Below are 24,611 nucleotides of genomic sequence, written 5' to 3' on the forward strand. Positions count from 1 at the left end.
ACTGTCACAGCCACCTTTCAGCAGCTGTTCCTCCCTGACAACAGACAACCCGGGGCCAGAAGCGCAGTTTGCTTTAGGGTTGACTCATTAAAGGAGGAGACACTCGCTTCGTGTTTCAGAGGTAGCGCTGTCTGCTTTCTCCCAAAGTCCCAGCCCAAGGACTGTGCAGTCAGATCACTAAAGTTTGTGGTGCACGTTACTAGGACCTGTCAATGCTGGGTCACTGCACGGAGGGAGGGAGGCAGCTCTGCGTGTGGATTCACAGCACGAAAAGGCCGGCGCCATCTCCCCAGGATGCTTGCCACTGAATTTTTGTCTGGATAGAAAAGAAGGACCAGGTGACTTCTTGAAGGCCTTTCCAGGCTGGAAATTTTTTATCATTTTCCCCAACCAGCAATCATCTACTTTTCCTCATTTCTTTTGAGTAGAGGAAGCTTTACGTGAAAGACCAAAGTCTAAGATTTCTTTTTCTAAAATGCGTTTATTGTGGAAACACCATTCCGTCATCTCTGATGAGGTCACCCAGTCGAACTCATGTTTTTACTAGACATTTTAAATTTTAAAGTAAGTTAATATTTAGGAAAAGGATTGATGTAAGCTGTGAAATGCCCTGAGTTGCTTCTATTAGAATTGACTATCCCCCAACATATGTAGGTTGAAATGTCCAGGGCTTTATATGCAAAAATTCTGCACGTCCGTCAGTACGTCTTCCACAGTTAAATTGGCCATTAGTTAGTGTGTGTGTAGCAGCGCTTTTAGCACGGCGTAATTTGGTGAGTGCACGCTTGTGAAATAGACTTCTCCTTAGTCAGCACTGCGGTACAAGGTCTCTAACCTAAGGGCTGTGCTCAGTGCCAGGTAAATCTGCATCACACCTTGGCTCTCGATTCTCCTGCTTCTGCCTGGTCTGTGGGAAATAAAATCACTGTCCCTGGTCAGTGGTGTAACTGGGACCTTTTCTTTTAGACTCTTTGACTCAAGAATGCACGGAGGAGAAATCTTTCTTTTGCCGTGTCAGGTAAGCCCAGGTTTTCCTGAATTTCATTGCACAGACGTTTCATCCTGAGGGCCTCTCGTGAAGGTGGAGGAGGTGCGGGGGTGCCCTCCACATGCCGCCAGCCGGGGCCACAAGCCTGCCCGGGCCCCGTCCTTTGGGGCTGAGGTGCTGCAGGAGCATCTCTGCCACACGGCATGCGTGTTCCTGAGAAGTCCACGTGCAAACACATTTCCATAAGCGGAGTTATTTGTTTTGTTTTGTTTGGGGAGGGGGGGGCGCCACTCGGCTCGTGGCATCTTAGTTCCCTGACTCGGGATTGAACCCAGTCCCCGGCAGTGAAAGCGCCGAGACCTAACCACTGGACCGCCAGGGAATTCCCGAGCCATGTTTTCAATGTGCACGAGATATGAAGACAGCCTGGTCAACGATGGAGCGGTTTGCCTGCTCCTCGGGGGGAATGTCGGCCTGGGGAGCCCGGACTTGCCGTCCGTCACCCAGGAAGCTGGCCGGCGGCCCCCACCTGGGAAGGCATGAACCCCAGGGTCCGCGCGGACCCCGGAAGCATGTGTGGCCTTTGGTTCGAGTGTACGTTTTTTCAGGGAGAGCCCCATAGCTTTCCCAACAGGTTTTTGGCCCCAAATCGAGTGACCAGTTGAGCGTCCAGCTGCGGGACCAGGAGTGACCCTGGCCAGACACTGGCACCCCCAGAGGCTGGGGCTGGGACCCCACTGTTGCAGCAGCGTCCCCTCCCCAGTGGAAATGCGAACTACTCCGGAGAAGGGCCCCTGCAGCCCCCGTGGCTCAGGCCGGTGACTCTCCAGTTGACCCCTCACTGTCAGCGGACGTCTGAGGGTGAGGACAGAGGAGCAGGGTTGGGGGTTCCAGACCCTCGGGCGGGACAGAGGCACAGACCACAGACCGAGGGAGCACGTCCGGCTTGGCCTGGGTCCCCAGGTGAGGGGCTTGGCTCTGCTCTGCAGGCGTCCATGCAATAAATGAAAGGATTGCTGAGACATAACAGCTGCTGCTGGGGGAGAGGTAACCAGCAATAAAGGATGATTCCTGCGGTCGTAATCCCAAACCTCTCATCGTGCCCTCCTCTGCAGTGTCGGCAAAAACCACGAGAGCGAAATCCGCTACCACCCGTTCCGCATGACGCCCTACCTGGCCCAGGTGCGTGACCAGCAGGGCACCGAGAGCCAGCTGTGCTGCGTGCTGCTGGCAGAGAGGGTGCACTCGGGCTACGAAGGTAACAGCTGGCCCAGGCCGCTCCCTCACTTCCTCCCGTGGTTCAGATACATGTGTCTGGGGTGGGCTGCCAGCCCCTGCCTCTCCCCCAGCCTCGGGCAGAGCTTCCATCTCCCTCAAGACTCGGCACCCAGCTTTGTCACCTGGCCCTCCCTGTAGTCCCATCCACACCACCTTCCCCTTGTCGGCTAAAGGCTCCGGGCCCTGGCGTCTCTCACCTGGGTCCAGCCCGTCGCTGGACTGCGGGTGCCTTCCCCTTTCCCTGGCCACAGCCTTCCGTCCACGTAGCCTTGATGGGTCCAGGGCCCACGTCCCTTCTGTCCTCGCACCCCCCGGCCTCTGAGGTGTGGAACCCCAAAGCAGCCACCGCCTAAGAAGTAAGTGCTGGGCATTCCTCCCTGCTCACCTGGGCCCGTCCCACCTCCTGCCGATGTCCCGCCCTCTGGTATGGCCTGGCTTGTGCAGACCAGCTGTGGAGCCTCCAGAGGCCAGCGTTACCCTGACCCCCAGTCTCTGTCCTGCTGTTTCCTCCCCAGGGCTCCTCCCCTCCACCTCTGCCTGTAGAAACACAGTCATCGCAGCCGGCTTACCTCACCAGGGGTCCTTTTCTGGACCTGCTGGCTCTTCAGGCCACCCCCTCCCAAAGGACCCAAGGCACTCTGCCACGCTGCTTGTATCCTTCCAGCAGCCCCTCCTCATAGACTTTCTTGTGGCACGGCCTCGCACTGGCCACAAGACCTGGCCAGGAACCTAGGTCCTCACCATGGCGACTCAGCAAGTCACGTGATTTCAAAATTCTCTGAAAGCAGGGCCATCTGTAACTCCTGAACCACAGGGATCCAGTTTAGTCCAGGTTTAATTGTATTGATAATTGTCTCTCAGTGGTTAATGATGTCTTTTTTTCTTTAAAGTGGTAGAAATGTTTTAGGTGTATGAGTTTCTTTCAGATGTTTGATGGATTCCCACATGTAGAACATTCTCTTCTAAATATTCAGGAAAGATTTAGAGGGGTTACTCAGATCTCAGCAAGTTATTCCCCAAAATGATGAGAGTCTCCTTCAAGAATGAAGAATTTTGGAATTTTGAATGTTTAGTCCATGAATTTGGTAGTTGAGGAAAATTCTGCATATGTGACTTCCTTTATGAAAATTACTCTTATCACCTCTGCCCACCTTAGAAACTGTGAAGTCCCAATACAGTGACGTTTGCTGAGAATTTTGAATCCAAATACTTCACTCCTTTAAAAAAAATAATTTGTTCAGTTCACTCTTGTTGGATCTTAAACATCATGAAGAGGGCCTTCTAGCGTGATTTTGCCGAAAGAAACCTAACCTCACCACGTGGTTCTGCTAACATGGCAATTCCTGGCTTTCTAGACTAAAACTGGTCCACAAAGAAGTTGAGAAGTCTGGCTGGTGGTCACCAAGCATAGGGTCTGTTCTTCACCCTTCAGGACGTGCTCTGTTATTCAGAGTCCACTTTTTTTTTTTTTTTTAAATTTTTATTTATTTATTTATTTATTTATGGCTGTGTTGGGTCTTCGTTTCTGTGCAAGGGCTTTCTCCAGTTGCGGCAAGTGAGGGCCACTCTTCATCGTGGTGCGCGGGCCTCTCACTATCGCAGCCTCTCTTGTTGTGGAGCACAGGCTCCAGACGCGCAGGCTCAGTAATTGTGGCTCACGGGCCTAGCTGCTCCGCGGCATGTGGGATCTTCCCAGACCAGGGATCGAACCCGTGTCCCCGCATTGGCAGGCAGACTCTCAACCACTGCGCCACCAGGGAAGCCCCAGAGTCCACTTTTAATTTTTTCTCTAGCTCCCCATCATTCTGAATCTATCAACACATGGTGTTTTCCAGTAGTTGTAGTATAACTACATAAAGTACGTATGTCTTAGAATCAGAAATCTGTGCAAAATTCTTTTCTTTCAGCCCCTAGAATCCCTCCTGAAAAGAGAATTTTTACGACCACACATTCGCCAAATTGTTTGTTCCAGGACGTGGACGAAAGGTAAGCAATGCAGTGCCGTCCCCCTGCCAGCGCTCGCCTCTCCCGCGCTCCTGGCCTTGAAGTCAGTATCGCATCCTTCATGTCAGCAGTTCGCCCCCTCTCCCTAGATATTTTGTGTCTCAGCATTACCTTGGTAGTTAACTTAATAACTAAATAAAGCTCAATCAATTTTCATGTTTTTGACGCTGAAGCTGTTTAGCTAAAGCTAAGGCTGCATGTTATGTGTAATGATCAACTAAAACATTTAATTATACGTAGACAATGAGATAATTATGGAATTACACTAAAAACCTCCTAAGGTATGGACGCTGTGTAGATGGGGCATTCTAGGGAGCTGGTCATCGTTCTGACTGAGCCTGTCTTTATTACTTTGTTTAAACCCGTTTCAAAAATTGGGCACATGAGTAAAGGCTGGTACGACCGGGGACTGTGTGCCTGGGACAGTGTTAGGACACCCTTGGCAGGATCCCAGCACAAGTGCATCTTCCAGCCTGCGTGCCACAGGCTGCTACAGGGAGGGGGCCACCTCGTACCTCTGACCAGAGCCCACTCGGACTCCCCTTCTGCGTCTCCCACCCAGGGTGCCGTAGCTGGTGCCCATGGCTCCGCTGGAGTCGGGAGCACTGACCATTCTGAGAGGGCTCTGGGTTCTCTGGCATCGGGTCAAGGGCCCTGTGTGACTTCCCCGGCTCCTGGGCAGACACACAAAGACGCAGAGAATGCGGCGGCTGCCGGCAGTGATCGGGGAGAAGTCTCCTCGAAAGACACATGGGAAACGCACTGGGCTTCATGCAGTGGCATCCGTGGAGGGTCAGGACCTCCTCACTGCCCGCACCTGGTCTGGGGACACGAGGTGCCCCCTCGGATGCAGGCCACGGGACCTGCTGGACAAGTTCTGCTCTTGGGCAGCCAGGGCCCATCAGCCTCCACCAGCCCCTGACTGCTCAGGTGTGCACTGCCGGCCACCTGCAGCAGAATCTCCGGAGGGACAACGTCGAGGTGCAGGCTCCCAGGCCCCACCCAGCCCTGCCCAACAAGATGTTGGAGGTGGGGGACCGGGAGCTGCATTTGGTAGCAATCCCAGGATAATTCTTATTCCTCCAAAAGACTAAGAACTCCTGTCTGCAGCTACCGCAGGTGTCCACTCATTTGTGTGCAGGAGGGCTGGTGAGCAGGTCGTTACGGGCCAACAGGCTGCAGAGCCTTCCTCAGCAGAGCCCAGGGGGGCAGCCCAGCCCACGGGCCCAGGCTGGCCGGGGCTCCCCCCGTCTCCTCCCTCTCCTCCTCCGGCCGGGCCTTGACCAGGGACATTCTGTACATCCTGTCCAAAGGAAGACACGAGGCCCAGAGAGCATGCTTCAGACAAGGAGGAGGGAATCCAAGAATGGCGCCGGGCCCAGGAGGAACTTCTACCCCGCACAGAACAGGGAGCCTTCACTCTAACGACGCAGGAGGACGTCCTCCACCAGGGCAGAAGGGTTTGGGAAAACAGCTGTTGGGATGAAAGAAGACGGGCCTGAGGACGGGAAGGCCGAGCTGCAGCTCAGAAGAGGGGACGGCAGCTGAGCTGGCAGAGGGTGCTGGACACACAGAGGGGACAGGACACGACAGAGAGAAGGGGGACTACAGAAGTTCAGTGCAAGACATTGCCCAGAAAGCAAAGCAACAGCTCCCAGGGAAGAGCTGATGGGCACAGAGCGAAGGTCCCCAGCCAGTGGTGGCGACTCCTGGGGAGCCGCGGTCAATTGGACCGGACACAGTGACCACACTTAGAACAGAAGGAGAACACCTCGAGCTGGAAAAGACGCACGTGGGCGGGGTTTTCCTGGTCCCGGCAAACTCGTTAAAAAAAAAGTCCATGTCAGGCCACATCTAGCCAAACTTAACGAATGACACAAAACAAGAAAAAGGTCTTAGGAGAAGAAAACAACATTGTCATGATTGATTCTTTCAGGAAATCAGACACAGAGCTAAAGCACTGAGCCTGTAACGGGCAGGGACTTGTAGGGCCTTATTTCCTATCACAGACCCTCGGCTATGCTGCCATCTTTCCTTTGCTAATTAGTTAGAAGACTGACTGTTTCTTTGTTAGCACGATACCCAAATTTTGGTCTTTGGGGAATTTGGAGTCAGACTTGTTCCTGGAGGTGGTCGGCTGCCCCGCTTGGAGGCTGTGTTCTGGCTCGTGTCCTGAAGCGCAGCCCTGACCCTGTGTGCGCTTGCTTTGCAGGGCGGTCCCCCTCCTGGGCCACCTGCCCCAGGACCTGATCAAGACCCCTGTGCTCGTGCAGCTGCACCCCAGCGACAGGCCCCTGATGCTCGCCATCCACAAAAAGAGTAGGTCCCCTTCTCACGGTCCCTCCTGGGGGCATGGGCAAAGCTAGAGCACTCCGGGAGTGTCGCCCCGAGGTCAGCACCCACCGGGAGGGGTCCAGTGGGCTGCGGGCAAGGGGTGCCCCGCCTCCTGCCTGAGTCCTGGCCTGTCAGTTGGTTGAGAGTCACCCTCGACCTCTCATCTTTTACCATTGGCTTCGCCAGCAGGGGGGAGGAGGAGAGACAGGATCAGCTGCCGTGGGGGGTTGGGGGGTGGTCTGCCCAGGCCAGGGGGTGGACGACACATGTCCCCACCAAGCCCAGGCCTCACCGACACAGGTGACACTGAGCGTCCCGCTGGCAGCAGACCTGTGAGGCTCGCAGGGAAGTGTGTCCTGAAACATGTAAGGACACTGCTGCAAACAGTCCCCGGTCGCACTTTAAAGCAAGACGGGGGATTGACGGTGGTGGCTTTGAAGAGGTATTGGCATCTCCTAAGTTTTCAGATGATTCCAGAATCAAGTGCACCTCCACGTGTCTTTTCTTGTACCGCGAACACCGGTTGAATCTCTTCGCGCCCTGAACTCTGTTTTCGCTCTCCTAGTCGTGCAGTCCGGTGGGCAGCCTTTCGACTATTCCCCCATCCGGTTCCGTGCCCGGAACGGGGAGTACATCACGCTGGACACCAGCTGGTCCAGCTTCATCAACCCGTGGAGCAGGAAGATCTCCTTCATCATCGGGAGACACAGAGTCAGGGTGTGAGTGCTCCCACTTCCCCGGGGGGCTGGGAGACCAGGACCCAGGTCACCTCCCACCACGTACCTGTGCTGACCTGCCCCCTGCCCCCTGGGGGGGCTGGGCCTCGTTCCGGCAGAGCAGTGAGCGGGGGAGGGGGGGTGGGGAGGAAGGTGGTGCACAGGCAGGTGGCAGGCCGGGGGTCTGCAGAGAGGAGGCGGGGCCCCGACTCACAGAGACAAACGAAAACCACGCAGGGGGCCTTTGAATGAGGACGTGTTCTCAGCTGAGCCGTGCGTGGAGGAGAAGGCCCTGCAGCCCAGCACCCAGGAGCTCACGGAGCAGATCCACCGGCTGCTGCTGCAGGTGGGTGGGCCGCCTGCACGCCCTCCCTGCTGCCCTGAGGCCTGGGGTGCCCCTCCCCGTTCTCAGGCCCTCTCCTCCTTCCAGCTCTGCCCTGCGCCCTGCTGCCGGTGGTGGTGGTCTATGTCCCACCCGCGTGGGCCTTGCCCGCCTGGGGGCTGCCCCCACCTCGCACATTCAGGGTGTCTGTGTCTGAACCACAGCTCTGGGCAAGTGGCTGAAGGGCGCACCCCAGCCCAGTCCCCACGTCCCAGGCGCCAGCCCACACTTGGCCCCCGTGGGTGGAAGGGGGTGGGGGCATCCCTCCAACGCAGGATGTCGCGCTGGCCCGAGGGGGAACTGAGGACGCCCCTCCCTGTCCCTGGGGACACAGCACTCAAGACAGATTCCTGCAAGCACGTGGGCCCCACGAGGAGTGGCCTCCTGCTTCTCGGCTCCCGGGGCTGTGGGAACTCTCAGGCACTTTGTTTTGTTTCCAGGCCGCGTGGCCTTGGACTCCCTGTTGGTGGAGTCTCCTGGGGATTGGGATCCGGGACCGGCCGCTTGGGTGGAGCCTGGGAGCCCACTGCAGCCTGACCCTGGGTCCAAGCCCGACCCCACCTGGTCCCCGCCGAGGGCCCCCGGGCAGGTCGCGGCCCGCCCTGAGAGCAGGTGGGTGCGCCCCGGCCCGTCCAGAGTCCTTCTGTTGCTGTCTCCCCAGCCTGTCCCGCACAGCAGCTCCAGCGGCTACGGGAGCCTGGGCAGCAGCGGGTCCCACGAACACCTCCTGAGCCAGACCTCCTCCAGCGAATGCACCGGCCAGGAGGACCCCTGCCGGAGGAGAGCCGTACGTGCCCCTCTGTCCCCCTCTGTCCCTCTCTGTCATCTGTGACTCAAATGACTGAGCACTTTAGAAACAGCCCTCGCCGGGGCTGAGCCTCTCCGACCTCACCTGCTTCTGGCTGCTCTGAACTTGGCTCACCTGGGACTTGCTGTGTAACCTCGAAAGGGTGGAGGCAGCCACAGACTGTGGCTAGAGGTCCGGGTGAAAATTATTTAACAGGCCAATCAAGCAAAAGTGAGGATTTAACTGTAGGGTTAGGGTTAGAAAGAAGAAAGTGTAACCTGCCATTGCCTTTACTTCTTATCCTTCAGCGTCGTAAAATCTGCTTTACCTAGTTCTGCCTCTCAGGTCTCATTCAGAACTTGCTTCTTTTGCCGGGATTAATTCTGCTTTTCTCTTTCCAGGGTGGGGCAAAGGCTGCGGGGTCTCCCAGGGTGAATGATGTGTTTTTCTTCCAGGAGATTTGTAAAAATGGTAACAAGGTCAAAAGCAAAAGTCCTTATCCGGATGAATCTGGAGAACAAAAGAACAAGTCTGCTGCAGGTAACAAATGATCCAGCATTTCCTTAGTGAGACTTCAGCGTGGTGAGGTGAGGAGACAGAAAGCTGTACGGCCGGCAATTACTGTTATAACTGTTACTCCCACCGAGTCATGTTTGAAAAGACCGACCCTCCCCAAGGCAGGGAGCGTCGATTGACCATAAGGCGCCTGTGATCTTACTGGCCCTGGAAGTTTCAGGAGTTCACGTTAAGAACTGACCTTTCCCACTGCTGAGTCCCTGACCCTGGGGACAGGCCAGACCGAGTGCCGCAGAGAGAGCACCCCCCAGGCCCCCCTGAGGACGGCACAGCGGTACTGGCCCAGCAGGGCTGCGTGAATACCAGGCTGTCACCGGGTCTCTGCGTCCGTGAAGCATATTCTGAGGCCCCAGCCTTATCTTTATTTATTTATTTTTTTAGATTTTTTTTTTAAATTTATTTTTTTTTATTTTTGGCTGTGTTGGGTCTTCGTTTCTGTGGGAGGGCTTTCTCTAGTTGCGGCAAGCAGGGGCCACTCTTCATCGCGGTGCGCGGGCCTCTCACTATCGCGGCCTCTCTTGTTGTGGAGCACAGGCTCCAGACGTGCAGGCTCAGTAGTTGTGGCTCACGGGCCTAGTCGCTCCGCGGCATGTGGGATCTTCCCAGACCAGGGCTCGAACCCGTGTCTCCTGCATTGGCAGGCAGATTCTCAACCACTGCGCCACCAGGGAAGCCCCCAGCCTTATCTATAGGTAGAATTAAAGTGCTTTGTAAGTATAGAGTACTCTGGGGGAAACGAGGATTAACTGAAAAAACAATGTTGTCGTTCCTCCAGAAATGCAAAGCAGTTCCCCAGCTCAGATGAAAGCAGTTCCAGCCATGGAAAAGGGCAGCTCCAAGGCCAGCCTGCCCGAGGCCAGCCTTCCTGAGGAGCTGGCCTTCAAGAACCCGCTCGCCGGCTCCTACCAGCAGATCAGTTGCCTGGACAGTGTCATCAGGTGCGGCCCTTCTGGCCTCCCTCTCCGCCCAGCTGCTCACACTGCGGGGTTCTCTGTTACATGAAGCCCTTTATCACCCGCCCGCAGGTACCTGGAGAGCTGCACTGAGGCCACCACCCTGAAGAGGAAGTGTGAGTTCCCGGCACACCTCCCCACAGCGAAGGCCGGCGACAAGCGCAAGGCCATCGCCGGCCCCAGGCCACATGCCGCAGGTACCTGGTTCGTTTGAGCTGTTAACTGCGGGGTAACTTAGACCCTCTCTGGTGGGATCAGGCGTCATTTGAGGTCCTGGAGCCCCTTCTCCCAGGTGGATTCTGAGTGGCTTCAGGGACACGGTATTGGGGTATAGGCTCTTTTTTAAATGACCAAAGTAGCTCAGAACTTTCTTACGAGCTGGAGATAAAGGTGGTTCTGGACTTTGAGGGCAGGATCCTGCGGGGCTGCTGGAGGCCGGGGCCTCTCGGGGTGTCATTCTTGGGCGTCTCAGAGGAGGACTGGCCTCTGAGGGTCAGTGACCCCATGGGTCAGATGAGACCTCAGGCCCTTCCAACGTGAGGGCACCACCAGGGTCAAAAGTAGGGTCTCCCATTGTTGACGGAAGCCCAGGCGACCGGACAGCCGTGCCCTGGTGGAGTCTGGCCCAGCCCGCAGGGAGGGAGCGCCACCTGCCTGCCTGCACTCAGCAGACGGGGTCCTGACTGCCGCGCGGCCCCCCCCCCCCCACCCGCAGGCCCACGGCAGAGGCCCTGACCCCGGGCGCCGCGGCCACCTGCCGCCTGCCTCCTCCCTCCTCCCAGAGGACTCGGGGGGTCAGGGCGGCGTCGTTCCCATTTCACAATCTCCTCTTCTCCGCCATCCCCTGTGAATAAACACCTGAGGACACAGCGTCAGTGTCACCTGCCAGGATGTGTGCAGACTTGCAGCTGCCCCCGCCCCCGCCCCCGGTACTGGGGCACCACCTAGGCCTCCACGCGGCCTATCCCGACAGTTCGTTTTTATCACATCTTTGTGTCTTGCTTCCATTTTCCCTTACAAAGAGGCCGCGTCACCCTCCGAGGTGAACAGCCCCGCGGACGTCAGCACGCACTTGCCCTCGCTGACGCTGCCCAGCAAGGCGCAGAGCCTGCTGTCCCTCACCAGCCAGTGCAGCTACAGCAGCACCATCGTCCACGTGGGCGACAAGAAGCCCCAGCCTGAGCTCGGTACGCTTGCTGCCCCTTGGGTGATGTCGGGAGAAACCGGACTTGAACCGTAGAGATGAGAAGTTTGGACTGGCGTCCTCAGATTCTCTTTAAGTTTATCCAAGTGCGGAGGAAGCTACACAGCCCAGTAACAGGGGTGCAGGAAATCCGTGCAATGCCGGGCGGGGGCGGCCACGCCTGCCCTGCCCCCGCTGCTCTCTGGCTCCACCTGTGACAGGTGGCTGCTCAGGTGTCGAACGGAGGGGCCTCCCAGGACTGAGCAGGGGTCCCAGGGCTCCCCCTTCGTTGGTGCCGAGAGAAGCCTGGGGACGAGCCCCCCCCCCCCACCATCCCGCTTCCTTGGATGGGATTACAAGCCTTGCCCTCCCCGTCTGAGGACAGGAGCCAGTACGGGTCGTAATAGTGGGACAACCAAGGGTCACGCTGAGCTGTCCTTCCGACACCGCAAGTAAAACGAATCCTGAATTCGTTCTTTGCTTGGAAGAGGGGCGCGATGTGGGCAAAAGTACACGTCAGAGAGTCAGTGGCCAGCCCCTTTCAGGATGGTCCGTGGTCCCACCTGCCCCATCCTGTCTGCACCCGCAGCTCCACGGGCCACACTGTCAAGCCCGTGGTCCTGAGCCAGGATGCGGCCGTGCACCAGCCTTAGCCTCTTGTGCTCTGAAGGCACAAGACAGCCTGGAGTGTCTTCAGCGCCAGAGGCTGAGAAACCCCCGAGGTGCCCCAATTTAGAGGACTGATCCCGGAGCCCCCGGGTAATGGGGCTTCCTACCCCTGCTTTTTGCCTTTTGTCATTAACTTTCTCAGAAAACTAAACAAATCCATTATGAATTTCACCCCCATGCTGTGGGCATCGTGAAGGAATCTTATGTGCGAATGATTTCTATTCTTCGTAGGTGCAGTATGCGTTTTTTCAGTTGTTTTAAAATAGAAGGGCCCTTGCAGATGAGAGCTCTGCGTCTTCTGTTACAGAGACGGTGGGAGATGCTGCCAGTGGGCCCGAGTCTCTGGACTGCCTGGCGGGCTCCGTGCTGCCCTGCAGCCTCGGCCAGGAGCAGGAGCCCTTCCGGAAGCTGGGCCTCACCAAGGAACTGCTGGCCGCCCACACCCAGAAGGAGGAGCAGAGCTTCCTGCTAAAGTTCAGAGAAATAAGAAAGTTCAATGTTTTCCAGTCTCGCTGCCATTATTACTTACAAGACAGATCCAAGGGGCAGTCGAGCGAAAGAGGTAAGTGGTAGTACCTGAACTAAAAGTGGGTTTATTTTTTAACTTTATTTTTAATGCTGCTGAGTCTAGTGCTGCCTTCAGAAGGCGAAATGTCCCCAGTTTGAGACACGTGGGTTTGTAAGAAGCTGTTGGAACTTGACCAGTTATGCTCTCAAGGATGTCACTTTGTGTTCCCAAGGGAGCAGTGCTGTAAATAGTGGTGACAGTCCCAGCCCGGCCCCCTGTGGAATGCAGGGCGGGCAGCTGCAATGCTGCCGTGTCAGACATTTCTTGCCTGGGTGACTTTGAGGAGCAAGAGACCCTACCCCACCTTCCCACCCAGACAGGACCCTCAGAGGACCAGCCGGGCCAATGCACCGCCCAGAGAAGGAGCACGGCACTGACGGCTCCTGAGGGAGGAGGGAGCCCCGGACGACACCGTAGGAGGGAACGGCGCCCTTCTCCCCAGAGCACGTACGCTCCTGGCGGATTGGCCTCAGGGCCAGGCTGCAGACTCCAAGCCCGACAGAGCCCAGGGGTGCATGAAGCTGCCCTTTAGGCTGAGAGCCATCAGGTGGTCAACGGGCAAGGGATGAAGTGGAACAGACGAGCTTCCCTGCCCCTTTTCTGGTCCAGGCGCCTGGCTCCCAACCCCCAGCCACCTTCCCAGGCCCCACGGACAAGGCCGAGCTAGCTGATCAGAGATGCCACCTCTTCCCTGGGCTCCCAGGCCGTGACACAGGGATCAGAGCTGAGAGCTAGTGAGCCCAGGGGACACACACCACGAGGACCCAACTCCCCCTGGTCTCTGGGCAGACACACCGAAACAAATGTCCCAGAAGTGAGAGGCTGACAGGCTCCTTAAGGAGTTTATCTTTTCTCCTCTCCTCCTTTCCCCCTTCCTCCCCAGACCCAGGGTTACTGCCAGCGCATCGGGAACCTCTGTGGAAATCAGGAAACGGTGCCCACACCACCGTAGCCCTGGCTTGGTGCAGAATTCCAGCCCCCTCTTGCCCCCTTGGCCACGCATTGTTTGCAGCGCACAGACCGCACAACTGTCCACAGCAGCCCTGCCCAGACCCTGGCGTGGCATCCCAGGAGCCCAGTGCTGTAGCTCTGGGTCCCAGTAGGGGACAGATTTCCTGTAGGAAGAACACCAGGCAGAGAGGCTGAATGGCAAAACCTCCACCCGCTTAGCAGTCTGCTTTGGGCTGGCCCATTTGCCTTTAGCATGTGGCACGGCCGGCAGGGGATGTCCTCACACACCTGCTGCAGGAGCCCGGAGTTACCCTCTGTGACAGGAGAGGAAAAGCTGAGGTTCCTGGGACCCGTCCCATTGCCCACCCCGCCCTCCACCCCCGCTCAGTGTGAGCCCCGAGCCCACAGTACTCCCAGCGCCAGCCGGTGCCCAGGGGAGGTGGGGGGGACATGCCCAGGGTCCCTTATGTCACTGGGTGGAGCCCCTCCAGCCTCCTGAGAAAGGCCCTCTCAGCAACACTCATCATCAGAGAGGAAGACCTTGGTTCCAAGGGCGAGCGTTCCTTCGGCCCTTTGACTTCACTGGGCTGGAATCACAAGCTTTCTAAGCAGGAAACATCTCTTTTTAAGGAACAGCAATGATAAAGCTCGTAAAATTGACAAATAAGGTTAGATGAGATCAGTGGTTCTGCCTTTAAGATTTCACAAACCACCATTGGGGAATAGCATTGACTTGCCAGCTTTCCTACTGTTTTGGACCAATAAAACCTTCTTAATACCACTTACCACTATTACTTCATGAAAGAAACGCATTTTAATATGAGAAGAAAGCAAGGAATGTGATCTTGCAACAAAGGGTGGTCCTTTAAATGGATTGACTCTAGTTTTATGAGAAGAAAGCAAGGAATGTGATCTTGCAACAAGGGGTGGTCCTTTAAATGGATTGAATCTAGTTTTATGAAAACCTAACGTTTTGCCCTGATTTGTCTCACTTTACTGAGGATCTGGGAAGACCGGATGGTGGCCCCATGATCCCCAGGCTGGCGATGGGGAGGGTGGGACTGACTGCTGAACTGGGAGGTGCCTTCCGGTTTCTGAGGTTCTACAAACCTCTGAGAATTGACGTAATGGGAAACATAACATAATTTTTACATTTTAACTCTTGTTGTTTTCCCATTATTTTAGCTGCTCCCGGACTAAGAAATACCTCTGGAATAGATTCATCTTGGAAAAAAACCGGGAAGAACAGAAAACTTAAGTCCAGACGGGTCAAGCGTCGAGACTCCTCGGGCAGCACTGGGTCCGGGGGGCCCCCGCCCCAGCGGCTGCCGCTGGTGGGCCTGAATGCCACAGCCTGGTCACCATCGGACACGTCCCAGTCCAGCTGCCCCGCGATGCCCTTCCCCGCCCCGGTGCCCGCCTACTCCCTGCCCCTGTTTCCAGCCCCAAGGGTAGTGCCAGCTCCAGGGACCGTGGCAGCGGCGCCCGGAGCTCCCCACTCCGGCCTGGCACTGCCCGTGGACACGCAGCGCGAGTTCGCGGTCCAGCCCCCATCGTTTGCTGGCCCCTTGGCCCCGGTCGTGGCCTTGGTCTTACCCAGCTGTTCCTTCTCTCCGGTGACCCCGAGCCTGCCCCCCGCTTTCTTCCCTGGCCAGCCGAACTTGCCGTCCCAGGTGATTCCTGCCTCGCAGCCCGAGTTCCCTGGTGGGACCTCATCCCCCAAACAGCCGCACGCGTGTCTGCCGGCAGAGCGTGGGCCGCCCGTGTCGCGTGTGGCCGCCCAGGCCGCCCCGCCCTCAGCCGCGGGGCCCGCAGGCAGGACCTCGCCGCCCCTCTTCCAGTCCCGCGGGAGCTCGCCCCTGCAGCTCAACCTGCTGCAGCTGGAGGAGGCCCCCGAGGGTGACTCTGCGGCCGCAGGGACCACGGGGCCCGACTGCAAGCCTGGCTCAGCCTGGGACCGGCGGCCCGAGGCACCGCCGACCGTAAGGATCTCCCGATGCCCTTTGTCTAACTAAGGCAGGTGGCGAACGCGGGCGCCGCGGGCGGGTCACGGACACCCTCACCTCAGGTGGTCCCTGCACGGAGGTTACTACCAAAGCATTTCAATTCCAACATAAACACATGTGCTAGGAAGTAACATTTTCCAGGTAAAGGACCCTATCAGAGTAGACCGGTTTTTATTGTCTTGGGATCTGAAGGGAAAAAGGGAGATGGATTGTCTGATGGTGGATGCAGGCTCCAAATAGCCACAGGTGATTTCGTGACTCGTCGTCATGGGCCTCCAAGCTTTCAATGAATACTTCGAGGATAAAGCACAGGCAGGCTAAAGGTCAGAACGGAGGCTCCTTGGAGGGCAGCTGGCAGCAGAGGGGCTCACGGTGAGGGAGCAGGGCCAGGAGGGAGCTGGAAACCAGAGCCGTGGGTGCCCATCCTCCCAAGTCTTGAGGGACGTTGGCGTGTGATCCGTGGGCCCTCCGAGGAAGGAGCTGCGCGGGGCTCCCCTGCCCGTGCTCCTGGGAGAGCGAGTGGGAGCAGGGTGGCTGTCCCAGCACGGCTGCTGCCCTCGTGCCTCCCGGGCCTGCAGTCTGGGTTCCAGGATTGGAGGGTTGGGGTGCTCCCAGGCCAGGCCCCCCTCATGCCCAAGCCCGTCCCCACTCTGGGGGTGCGGGAGCCGGGAAGCCAGAACCCTGCCACTGTGAGGAGCAGCTTTGGGGTGCTGTCGGAGACACTTGCCCGCTGTGGCGGAGGAACAAGCGTAAGGCTTCCCCCGCAGGGATCCAAGAGCTGCCGTCTTTAGTGGGACTCTCCCCAAATTAAATTTAATTAGATGGCATCCATCCCACCACCAAGAGTCCCGCTGTGGTCCCAGTAACCACGGGGTCTGTGCATGTGGCACGTGAAGGAAGGGCCAGCGGTCCAAGGAAGGGCGCACCCGCTGTGTCCCTGAGAGTCTGGTGCAGACAAGACACCTGACTTGGTGTCTCCTCCCTGTTCCCAAAGTGCGACAAGCCCAAGGACGCCCAGAGCAGCGACGCCCTGTCCGCGTCCAGTGGCCTGCTCCGCCTCCTGCTGCACGAGGACCTCTGCTCGGCCTCGGGCTCAGCCCCGTCTGGGAGCGGGGCCTCCGCCACCTCCTGCTCCCTGGGCTCCGGCTCGCTGGGCTGCGACGCATCCAGAAGCGGGGCAGGTATGTAGGTGGTGCTGGGAGCACCTGGGAGTCGGGGCGGGGTGGGAGGTGTTAGGTGTGTTTGGAAGAGTCTCACGTGGTACACCTGGGTGTCCTTGACTCTCCGCACCCCAGGGAGCCAGTCACCCCAAAGCTGCAGGCTGACTTGGGCAGGGCCCCACATCAGGTGCAGCCTGGGTCCCAACGTCCAGGCATCCAGCTGCACCCCGAGCGGCTCCTCGGAGCCCACGGCAGTTCAGACAGGCCCCTGGGCTCCTCCTACCCCGCTCCACCTGTGCGGACGGCGGCCCCGGCCCATCCCAGTTTCCTCTGTTACCCGTCACTCTCGACCTCAGCGGCACTGCAGGCCCCCACCCCAGCTGGCCCTGGGTGGACTGTCCCTGGGGCTCCCCGGGTGTGCCAGGAGGGCTGGCTGGCAGTGGCTCGCCTTCCTGAGTTAGGTCCCCTGGTGAGAACCTAGCGTGTGGACCCACCAGGGTCGTTCAGGTGTGATCTGGAACCGCCCCACGGGAAGAGCACACGCTCTCCCCAGACTGTAAGACCCCCGCTTCCCTGAAGTGAGCAGGCCCCTCCCCCTGCGGGAGGCCTGCCGGGAAGCGCTCCGGGACAGCCACCTGCCACTCACAGGGGCAGCTTCTCTGTGGCCTGGCTTAGTCCGGAGGTAGCGAGCCTGGGAGAGAAGAGCACGGCTTCTAAGATACAGCCCCACCTGGACTCCTCGGGGCCTCCCCAGGAGAGAACCACCTCCATGGTACCAGCTGATGTCCCGTTTTTAAATTATCCAGACAATTCGAGAATTGGAAAGAGAAGGGAAGATCCACCAACCCAGGCACCAGTTAGCAAATAAAACTCTTCCGCTCCCTAATATTGCCGTTCCTTTACACGAACACAGTGTGCAAGGTCAGTGCAATAGTCAAGGTTTTGACCTGCCACGCTTTGTGTTTTTAAAGGCAGCAGCAACACAAGTCACACCAGCAAGTATTTTGGAAGCGTCGACTCCTCAGAGAATAACCACAAAGCAAAAGCGAAGGTGGACGTGGAAGAGAGTGAGCGCCTCAAGTACGTCCTCCAGGACCCCGTCTGGCTGCTCGTGGCCGACACGGACGACAGCGTCATGATGGCGTACCAGATGCCTTCGCGGTAACCGTTCACCGCCTGCTCGGGACGGTGGCGGGCTGGGTTCAGGATTCCCCGGAACCACAAGGCCAGAGGCCTTCCCTCGGGAGCCTTATCTCAGATTGAGCTGAGTGCACAGATAGAAGCAGGGCCCCTCTAGGTGGTGCCGCTGGCCGCACAGAGCCCGCAGAGTGACCTGCTACAGGCCTCCAGGATGACGGGCTCTGGGGACCCGCCACGGTGTCACAAGACGTTTACAAAGCATTCGTGCCAACCTCGTCTCTTTTGCTCTGTTGCCAGCAACCCTATGTGGTCAGTGGTGGGTGTGTGTGTGTGTGTGTGTGTGTGTGTGTCTGTCTGTCTGTCTGTCTGTCTGTCTGTCTGTCTGTCTGTCTGTCTGTCTTAGAGATTCAGAAACCAAGAGTCAAGGTGGGTGACCAGCCCAAGGCTGCTGGCTGCTCTGTAGGGACCTGGGTCTGTGCCTCAGCTCTGACCACTCCAGGGAACCTGGAAGCCATCAGGGTCCCTATCCCTGCACAGTGCCCCCTTGGTGGAGGGAGATGGGGGGGAGGAAGGACGGATTAACCCTGCGGCTCAGAGCAGCCAGGCCTCTGGGCCAGGGGAGCCCAGGACACCGTCTCCAGGACTGCTGCGGGGCAGGCCAGTGTCGGCAGGTGGCAGGGGAGGGCTTGTCTACCTACCACCTCGCTGGTGAGAACCTCCCGGGCACAGAACCAAGTGTCTGCACATACCCGGCTCCCACGGCTGCGCTAAAGTGAAATGAAAATCAGAACTCGGTGTATCATCTTCACAGAAAAACTACAGATTATCTACTAGAGAGATGAAGTTACCTTAAATAGGGTAATTTATTTTAAATGGAAAGGAAATTTAAACAAAATCATCTAAAGTTACATGATCAATACTGGAAGTGTTGGTAGAAAACGAGCATATTCTTTAAAAAAAAACAAAGCGCTTGAGACGTTCTAAAGCTTCCCTATTTCTCAATATCTCATGAAGAAATCCAGAAACGGTCCTGCAGGAGGACAGGGAGAAGCTGAAGGTGCTGCAGAGGCTCCAGCCCAGGTTCACGGACAGGCAGAAGCGGGAGCTGCAGGACGTGCACCCGTGGATGCGCTCGGGCGGCCTGCCCGCGGCCCTCAACGCGGCGGTGAGCTCTGGGACGGCTGTCCTGACTTTGCGTTAAGAGGCACTGTGATGAGAACGCTCTGTGCTGTCTTTGTGACCGTCCTGTACATTTAAAACTTCGAAGATCAAAAGTGCATTAAAAAAAAAATACCACGACACTGTTAGGTTTCCTTCAAAGAACTGTCTCCCAATGGCTTTTCAACACTGTTTCCAAAAGGGTCTCCTAAATATCTCGTCTCAGTCACATGCTGAAATTTGAATTTTTTTTCTTTCAATTCTGTTTCCAATGAAAACACACACACACACTTCCTCTGTCATAAACCCTCAACATCCACGTAGACCATTAAGTAACAGGGGGACAGCAGGTCCCCACCACCCTCCCTCCCACTCTCGCCAGGCTGCCCCTCCTGTCTCTGTTCCTTCTCGAGGGTCCCAAAGGTGTCTCCGTACCCCAGCTCCTCTCCCCCGCTCCCCCCAGAGCACCCCCATACCAGCACTGCCCGGGAAGCTGCTCTCATCAAGGCCTCCACGTCCAGCAGCTGAATCCACTGACGTCTCCGCCCTCACCCTAACCGACCCACTAGCGGCATTCCGCCACGGCCGGCCCCTCCTCTGAGAGCGCCCCTCCCTTGGCCCCGGCCCCTTGGCCCCTCGTGCTTGTCCCCGTCAGTGTGGAGGCGCCCAGGCTCGGGGTTTGCACCTTCCTCTTCTGTCTACACCTTCTCTGGCACTGTCAGCTCTCTCCTCCTGACCGAGAGTGGCGTCTCCGTGCCGAGACTCCCTAGCGTCCACCTCTGTCGAACTTCATCTGCCGTCCTGGTTATGCTCAGAGAGAACCAGCCCACCCACTCTCTTCCCACCCACTCGAGGGCGACTCCGTCACCCCTCTTGCTCGGGCCACAGACCTCTGGACTCTCTTCCTCTCGTGCCTCATCCAGTCCATTAGCAGGTCCTACTGACCTGACCTTCAGGGTGGCTGGAAACCAGCCCCTTCCCATCCCCTCCAGCATCACCACCCCGGTGCACGCCACAGTGCTGCTTCACCTGATTGTCACAGTATCCCCCCCCCGCCGCTGCACTCTGTTCCCCCTTGTCCCCTACAGTGAGATCACGTCACCCCTCAGCTCTGAGCCCTTCCAGCGGTGCCCCTTCTCAATCAGAATAAATTGCCGCAAAGCCATTAAAATATGACACCCCCTCCCCACAGCTCCCATCTCCCCTCACTCCCTCCTCTCCAGTTGTTCCCTGAAATCATCGGGCAGGCTTCTGCCTCAGGACCTTTGCACCTGCCCTTCCCTCTGCTTGGAATCCTCTTTCCTCAGACAGACACATGGCTCACTCCGGCTTCCTTCAAGTCTTTTTTTCACATGCTGCTGTGTTATTTATCTAATACTACCTAGCAAATAACTGCAGAACTTAGCAGCTTAAAATAATAATCATTTATTATCTCCCACTGTTTGTTTGGGTTGGGAATTTAAGAGCAACTTAGCTGGGTGGTTCTGGCTCAGGGTCTCTCCTGAGGTCGAAGGTGAGATACTGGCCGGGGCTCGTGCCATCTGAAGACAGGATGGTGGCTGGAAGATCCCCTTCCAAGGAGGCTCCCTCACGTGCCTGCACGTTGGTGCTGGCTGTTGGCAGGAGGCTTCAGTTCCTTGCCGTGTGGATCTGTCCATCGGGCTGCTTGTGTGTCCTCATGACATGATCCTGGCCTCCCCAGAGAGAACCGAGGGGCTGCAGTGCCTGTTACAACCCACATGTCACCTGCATCACCTCGTCTTTGTTAGTGGCAGGTCACTGAGTCCAGGCCTCCACCTTCTGAGGAAGGGGTGTCAAAGGATTTGTGGGCATATTTTAAAACCACCACAGTCACTCTCTCAGTGGAACGTCAGTAAAATTACAGACGTCCTCACATGCCTCATTCCATGTCAGCCCCGCACTTCCCATCTTTTAATACACTGTGGAGCATTTCTCATTCAGCTACTAGGAGATCACCTCCACTGGGACACAGATTTTCCTCTTTGTTCACTGCTGACTCCCAGTGCTTAGAACGTGCCTGGAACACGACAGGTGCTTAACAGATAGTTGGGAAATGAACAAATGAGACAGTACGTTGTTGCTATCCCATTCTACAGATTAGAAAACTGAGGTTAGAGAAGGTAGATAGCAACTCCATGTCCCACAGGCAGAAAGAGGAGGAGCTGGCACTAGAGCCTCTGGTTGATGCTGTCCCCTCGCTATGCACAGCCACCTCTCAGACAAGGGAGGGGCCTGGGGAGCTGGGAGCGGGGACCCCTTGGGAAGAGCTCTGGCTCCTTGGAGAGCAGGCAGGGGTCCCACGCCCAGTGGCACCTGCTCGCCCTCCAGCAGCCTCACGGCTGACACCTGATCACCTGCACCTCTCTCAGCTTGAACTACTTTTTCGTACTAAAGATCTCATTTTTATTACTGATTTACATTTTTTCTTTTAAGGAATGCGTTTGCTGTGAAGACAAGGGAAAAGACAACATTTGCGTGCGGTATGAGGAAGCTACCCCTACTCTGGGACTCAGCGGAACGACCGACACCACCGAAGAGGAAAACGGCCCCTCCCTGAGTCACAGAAACGAAGGGCAGACGTAACCCCCGCAGCGGGACAGCCAGTGGCGTACATTAGATGGTGCTCTGAGGAGAGGGAGGGTCTTCACCTGTGTGTCTAATGAAATGGACGGATATACTTACATGGCTTTTTTTGTTTTAGAAAAAAAAAACCCATCGTTTTCCGAAGGGGTGATTTAAAACCATGGAGGGTAGGAGAAGTTTGGGAAGAAATAGTTTTCTGTATTTAGAATATAAATATGGAGTTTTCGGGGACAGGGGAGGAGATTTTCATCATTGTTTAACTTGAGAAAGGCTGCTTCCCTCCTTGTGTCGGGGAAGCGGCCGAGTGCTCTCAGCCAGAGCACCGGTGTCTGCTGGCTCCCCGTGGGCGGTCCCGAGGCATCGCACCGGGCTGTGACCAACAGCTGGGATAACACAGGTGACTCCAAGCTGAGGGGCCGGCCTTTCAGAGCTTCCCCAGGGTGTGTTTGGGTCAGATCAAATTATGTCCTCTCTGGGGGGCTGCTTTTTATCTAAATTATTTAGTCAGACTAGATGTTTTTAAAACATACCAAGTGGAGATCACAGCCTCTGCTAATTTTCTTTCAAAATGTTTTGCTTTAAATGGCGTGAAGCGTAGTTTGGCAGACCAGCAGCTTCAGCTTCAAGTGTGGTAGCAGCAAACATTTCATCTGACGGAGCTTAAGTTCGGGGTGAACGAAGTTGAAATGCTCGCTCTGGACTAAAGAAGCCTAGTGGTTTGTGTGACCAACTCCATCACAGGAATACACGTCCTCAGAAATACACAGACCCTTCTGTATATTTGACATCATTCTCGTATCCTTTTCAGACCGGGGTAGCCAATATGTAGATAAAAAACACATTGTCGGTCATCCCCTTATTGTGGTTTCCCTCTGCAAACCAGGCTTTGATCGCCACACTTGGGACCCACGCGTATTTATTCTTTGATTGGCACTTCCCAGACATCAGCTCTGGCCCAGCCAAGACAGCATTTTTCTCCTGACTTAGCTAGTGGCTGCATCTGTGTTTTCCAGGGTGCCGTGAGCTAACTGCTCCCACCACACCTGGGCTGGAACCCTGACCCTCATTCTTTTCATGAACCTGACCTCATTGGTGCGACTTCCGGTCTCTGTGGTGATGTCCACTGGTGTCGCTGGCACTTTCAGGTGAATGGGACACTTGGGGAAAAGTGAGACCAGACGGCCCAACTTTTTGCAAAACCTCGTATTGCATCGTCTATCCCAAAGATTGTCTGGAAAAATGTTACATTGGTCCCTAGGGTGAATGAGAAGCTGCCAGTGATGAAACAACTGACTTACAATTGGATTACGTCTGTAGAAAGTTAAAAGGGGGCAGCTTCCCTTGTTCTTTGATGGAGAAGCAGCTACTAGAACAGGTAAAGTCTCCTTGTAATCCAGTTGGTTTTCATAGTAAAACCACTTTATGCCTGAATATAAATCCTATTTTTCATAAACTCGAACACAGAAAGTTTAATTTTTTTTTTTTAATTTACAAAGCAACATCACCTGCAGATACCCAAGACAAGGTGTAGTCTATGCATTTGTGTGCAGACTAGATGCTACAAACTGCTTCCTGCCACTAAAGTCAGATCATTAAGGGATTAGATGGGAGTCAAAGTTGCATTGACTTTCCCTAAACACAAGACTGCCAACACGTTCTCTCCTGTTAAGAATGTTTACCGTCAGCATTATCTTACCATTTACGTATATTCATTGATAACTGCTGCGTAGCTTTGACGTGTGCTGAGAAGTTGACAGCAGGAGCATTTTGTGAAATTGTTTACACGGTGCCACGCATCGGGTCTTACATTTTCGTTAGTATGTGTGCTTACACAGGTGTTATAAAAAACTTCTTCTCGATTTTAAACTGAGCCTTCTTTTTAATATATTCCTAAAAAGATATGTAAATAAGCTCTCAGAGTCTGTGTAATGACGTGTTAAGCCTTGCTGGACAAGTGGTTTGTTTATGCGCAAACCAGACTTTCTTCACCCAGTGCAATATGTTTGTTGGACTGCTTGTGTCTTTTTATGACTTTTTGCCTTTTAGAAAATTGGTAAATAAAGCAAGTATATTTTTATTTTTATTTGTGTGTATTTTTAATGTAGCACAGAGGAACAGGAACCTGAATAGAGATCAAAGATTATCAAAATCTTTTGTTAAAAAAAAGAACCCTAAAAATCTGGGTTAGGAACTCTTCTGTCACAAAGGCCCCCCTCACCTCTTCCCCTGCACAGGGTGCCTCTCGCTGGTCCCTTCCTGTCTCTGTGTGTCTCTCTGACATGCAGCCCTACCCCAGTGAACTCCCAACGATTTAGATCTAATCCTGGAGTCCCGTTCCCCCATGGTTTTTCACTCACAGATGGGGAGTAGGGCGACTCAGCTCAGCCCCTGGTGCCCCGTCCACTCTGCGGTGACCCCAGGCACCTGCTCCATTCTCTTCCTGCCTCCTCCAGGGTAGTCTGTCTCACCTGGGCTGGCTGCCTGTGTGCTGGCCACGGGGCTGAAGGCAGAGTGGTCTAAAGGACCTCACGTCTCCATCAGAGGTGATACAGGCAGCGCGGCAGTCTCCTCCCACCCCACCCCCCAGTCCCGCCTTCCACAGCGATGAAGTCGTGCGGGGCCTGGTCAAAACAGTGGAGGCCTGCTCCCCCCGCCACACCCCACTTTTCACACCAGGACCGTATTGTGGTGTCGGAGCAGGGAGATGAATGGATCCTGGCCCTGGTGGCCAGCCTTCCAGAAGCTCCCTGAGCAGGAGGGAGGCCTCGACGCCGCTTCCTGTCCTGGCTGCCTAAATCCAAGTGGTGATTGGGGGCTGGGGAGGCAAAGTCCTCCCAGTGAGCATGGAGGGCTCTGCAAACCCGCTAAGTGGCCAGATACGGCTGTTTCACTGAACGTCTTGAGTGCCTCCGGGGGCTCTGAACTGCATTTTTATCTACCATATATCCCCAAGGGCATGCCCTCCCCTTATTTCTAAACCAAAAGGAGCTTCTCCAAGCCCCTGGGCTGATTGCCCACAAGGGGCCTGGACATCCATAGGCTGGCCACTGTCTTTGTTCCCTGCGGATTTATGGCTCGCCACCCCTGCCGCTAACTGGTCCCCCTGTGGCCACTGCAGCCCTGCCCAGCCTCTGTTGGCCTCTGTTTTTGGATA

The 24,611-nt window shown here is 56.0% G+C and overlaps 1 protein-coding gene across 4 annotated transcripts in view; it reads left to right on the plus strand.

The window, feature by feature from the left end:
• The window catches only part of PER2 (period circadian regulator 2), a 41,319-nt gene extending 17,804 nt beyond the window's left edge, over positions 1 to 23,515 (plus strand). For all 4 annotated transcript variants that reach the window (XM_068544125.1, XM_068544126.1, XM_068544128.1 and 1 more), the window contains 17 exons: positions 967 to 1,018; positions 2,104 to 2,246; positions 4,174 to 4,252; positions 6,483 to 6,589; positions 7,170 to 7,323; positions 7,558 to 7,666; positions 8,364 to 8,489; positions 8,945 to 9,029; positions 9,841 to 10,003; positions 10,091 to 10,215; positions 11,041 to 11,205; positions 12,178 to 12,432; positions 14,575 to 15,371; positions 16,390 to 16,576; positions 17,527 to 17,716; positions 18,710 to 18,860; positions 21,308 to 23,515. In XM_068544125.1, the coding sequence (XP_068400226.1) occupies positions 967 to 1,018; positions 2,104 to 2,246; positions 4,174 to 4,252; positions 6,483 to 6,589; positions 7,170 to 7,323; positions 7,558 to 7,666; positions 8,364 to 8,489; positions 8,945 to 9,029; positions 9,841 to 10,003; positions 10,091 to 10,215; positions 11,041 to 11,205; positions 12,178 to 12,432; positions 14,575 to 15,371; positions 16,390 to 16,576; positions 17,527 to 17,716; positions 18,710 to 18,860; positions 21,308 to 21,457 (3,038 nt within the window). In that variant the 3' untranslated portion in view covers positions 21,458 to 23,515. The remainder of the gene's footprint in view (positions 1 to 966; positions 1,019 to 2,103; positions 2,247 to 4,173; positions 4,253 to 6,482; positions 6,590 to 7,169; positions 7,324 to 7,557; positions 7,667 to 8,363; positions 8,490 to 8,944; positions 9,030 to 9,840; positions 10,004 to 10,090; positions 10,216 to 11,040; positions 11,206 to 12,177; positions 12,433 to 14,574; positions 15,372 to 16,389; positions 16,577 to 17,526; positions 17,717 to 18,709; positions 18,861 to 21,307) is intronic.
• The last annotated feature ends 1,096 nt before the right edge of the window (positions 23,516 to 24,611 follow it).

Source organism: Eschrichtius robustus, chromosome 5 (assembly GCF_028021215.1).
Source record: "Eschrichtius robustus isolate mEscRob2 chromosome 5, mEscRob2.pri, whole genome shotgun sequence".
NCBI lineage: Eukaryota > Metazoa > Chordata > Mammalia > Artiodactyla > Eschrichtiidae > Eschrichtius > Eschrichtius robustus.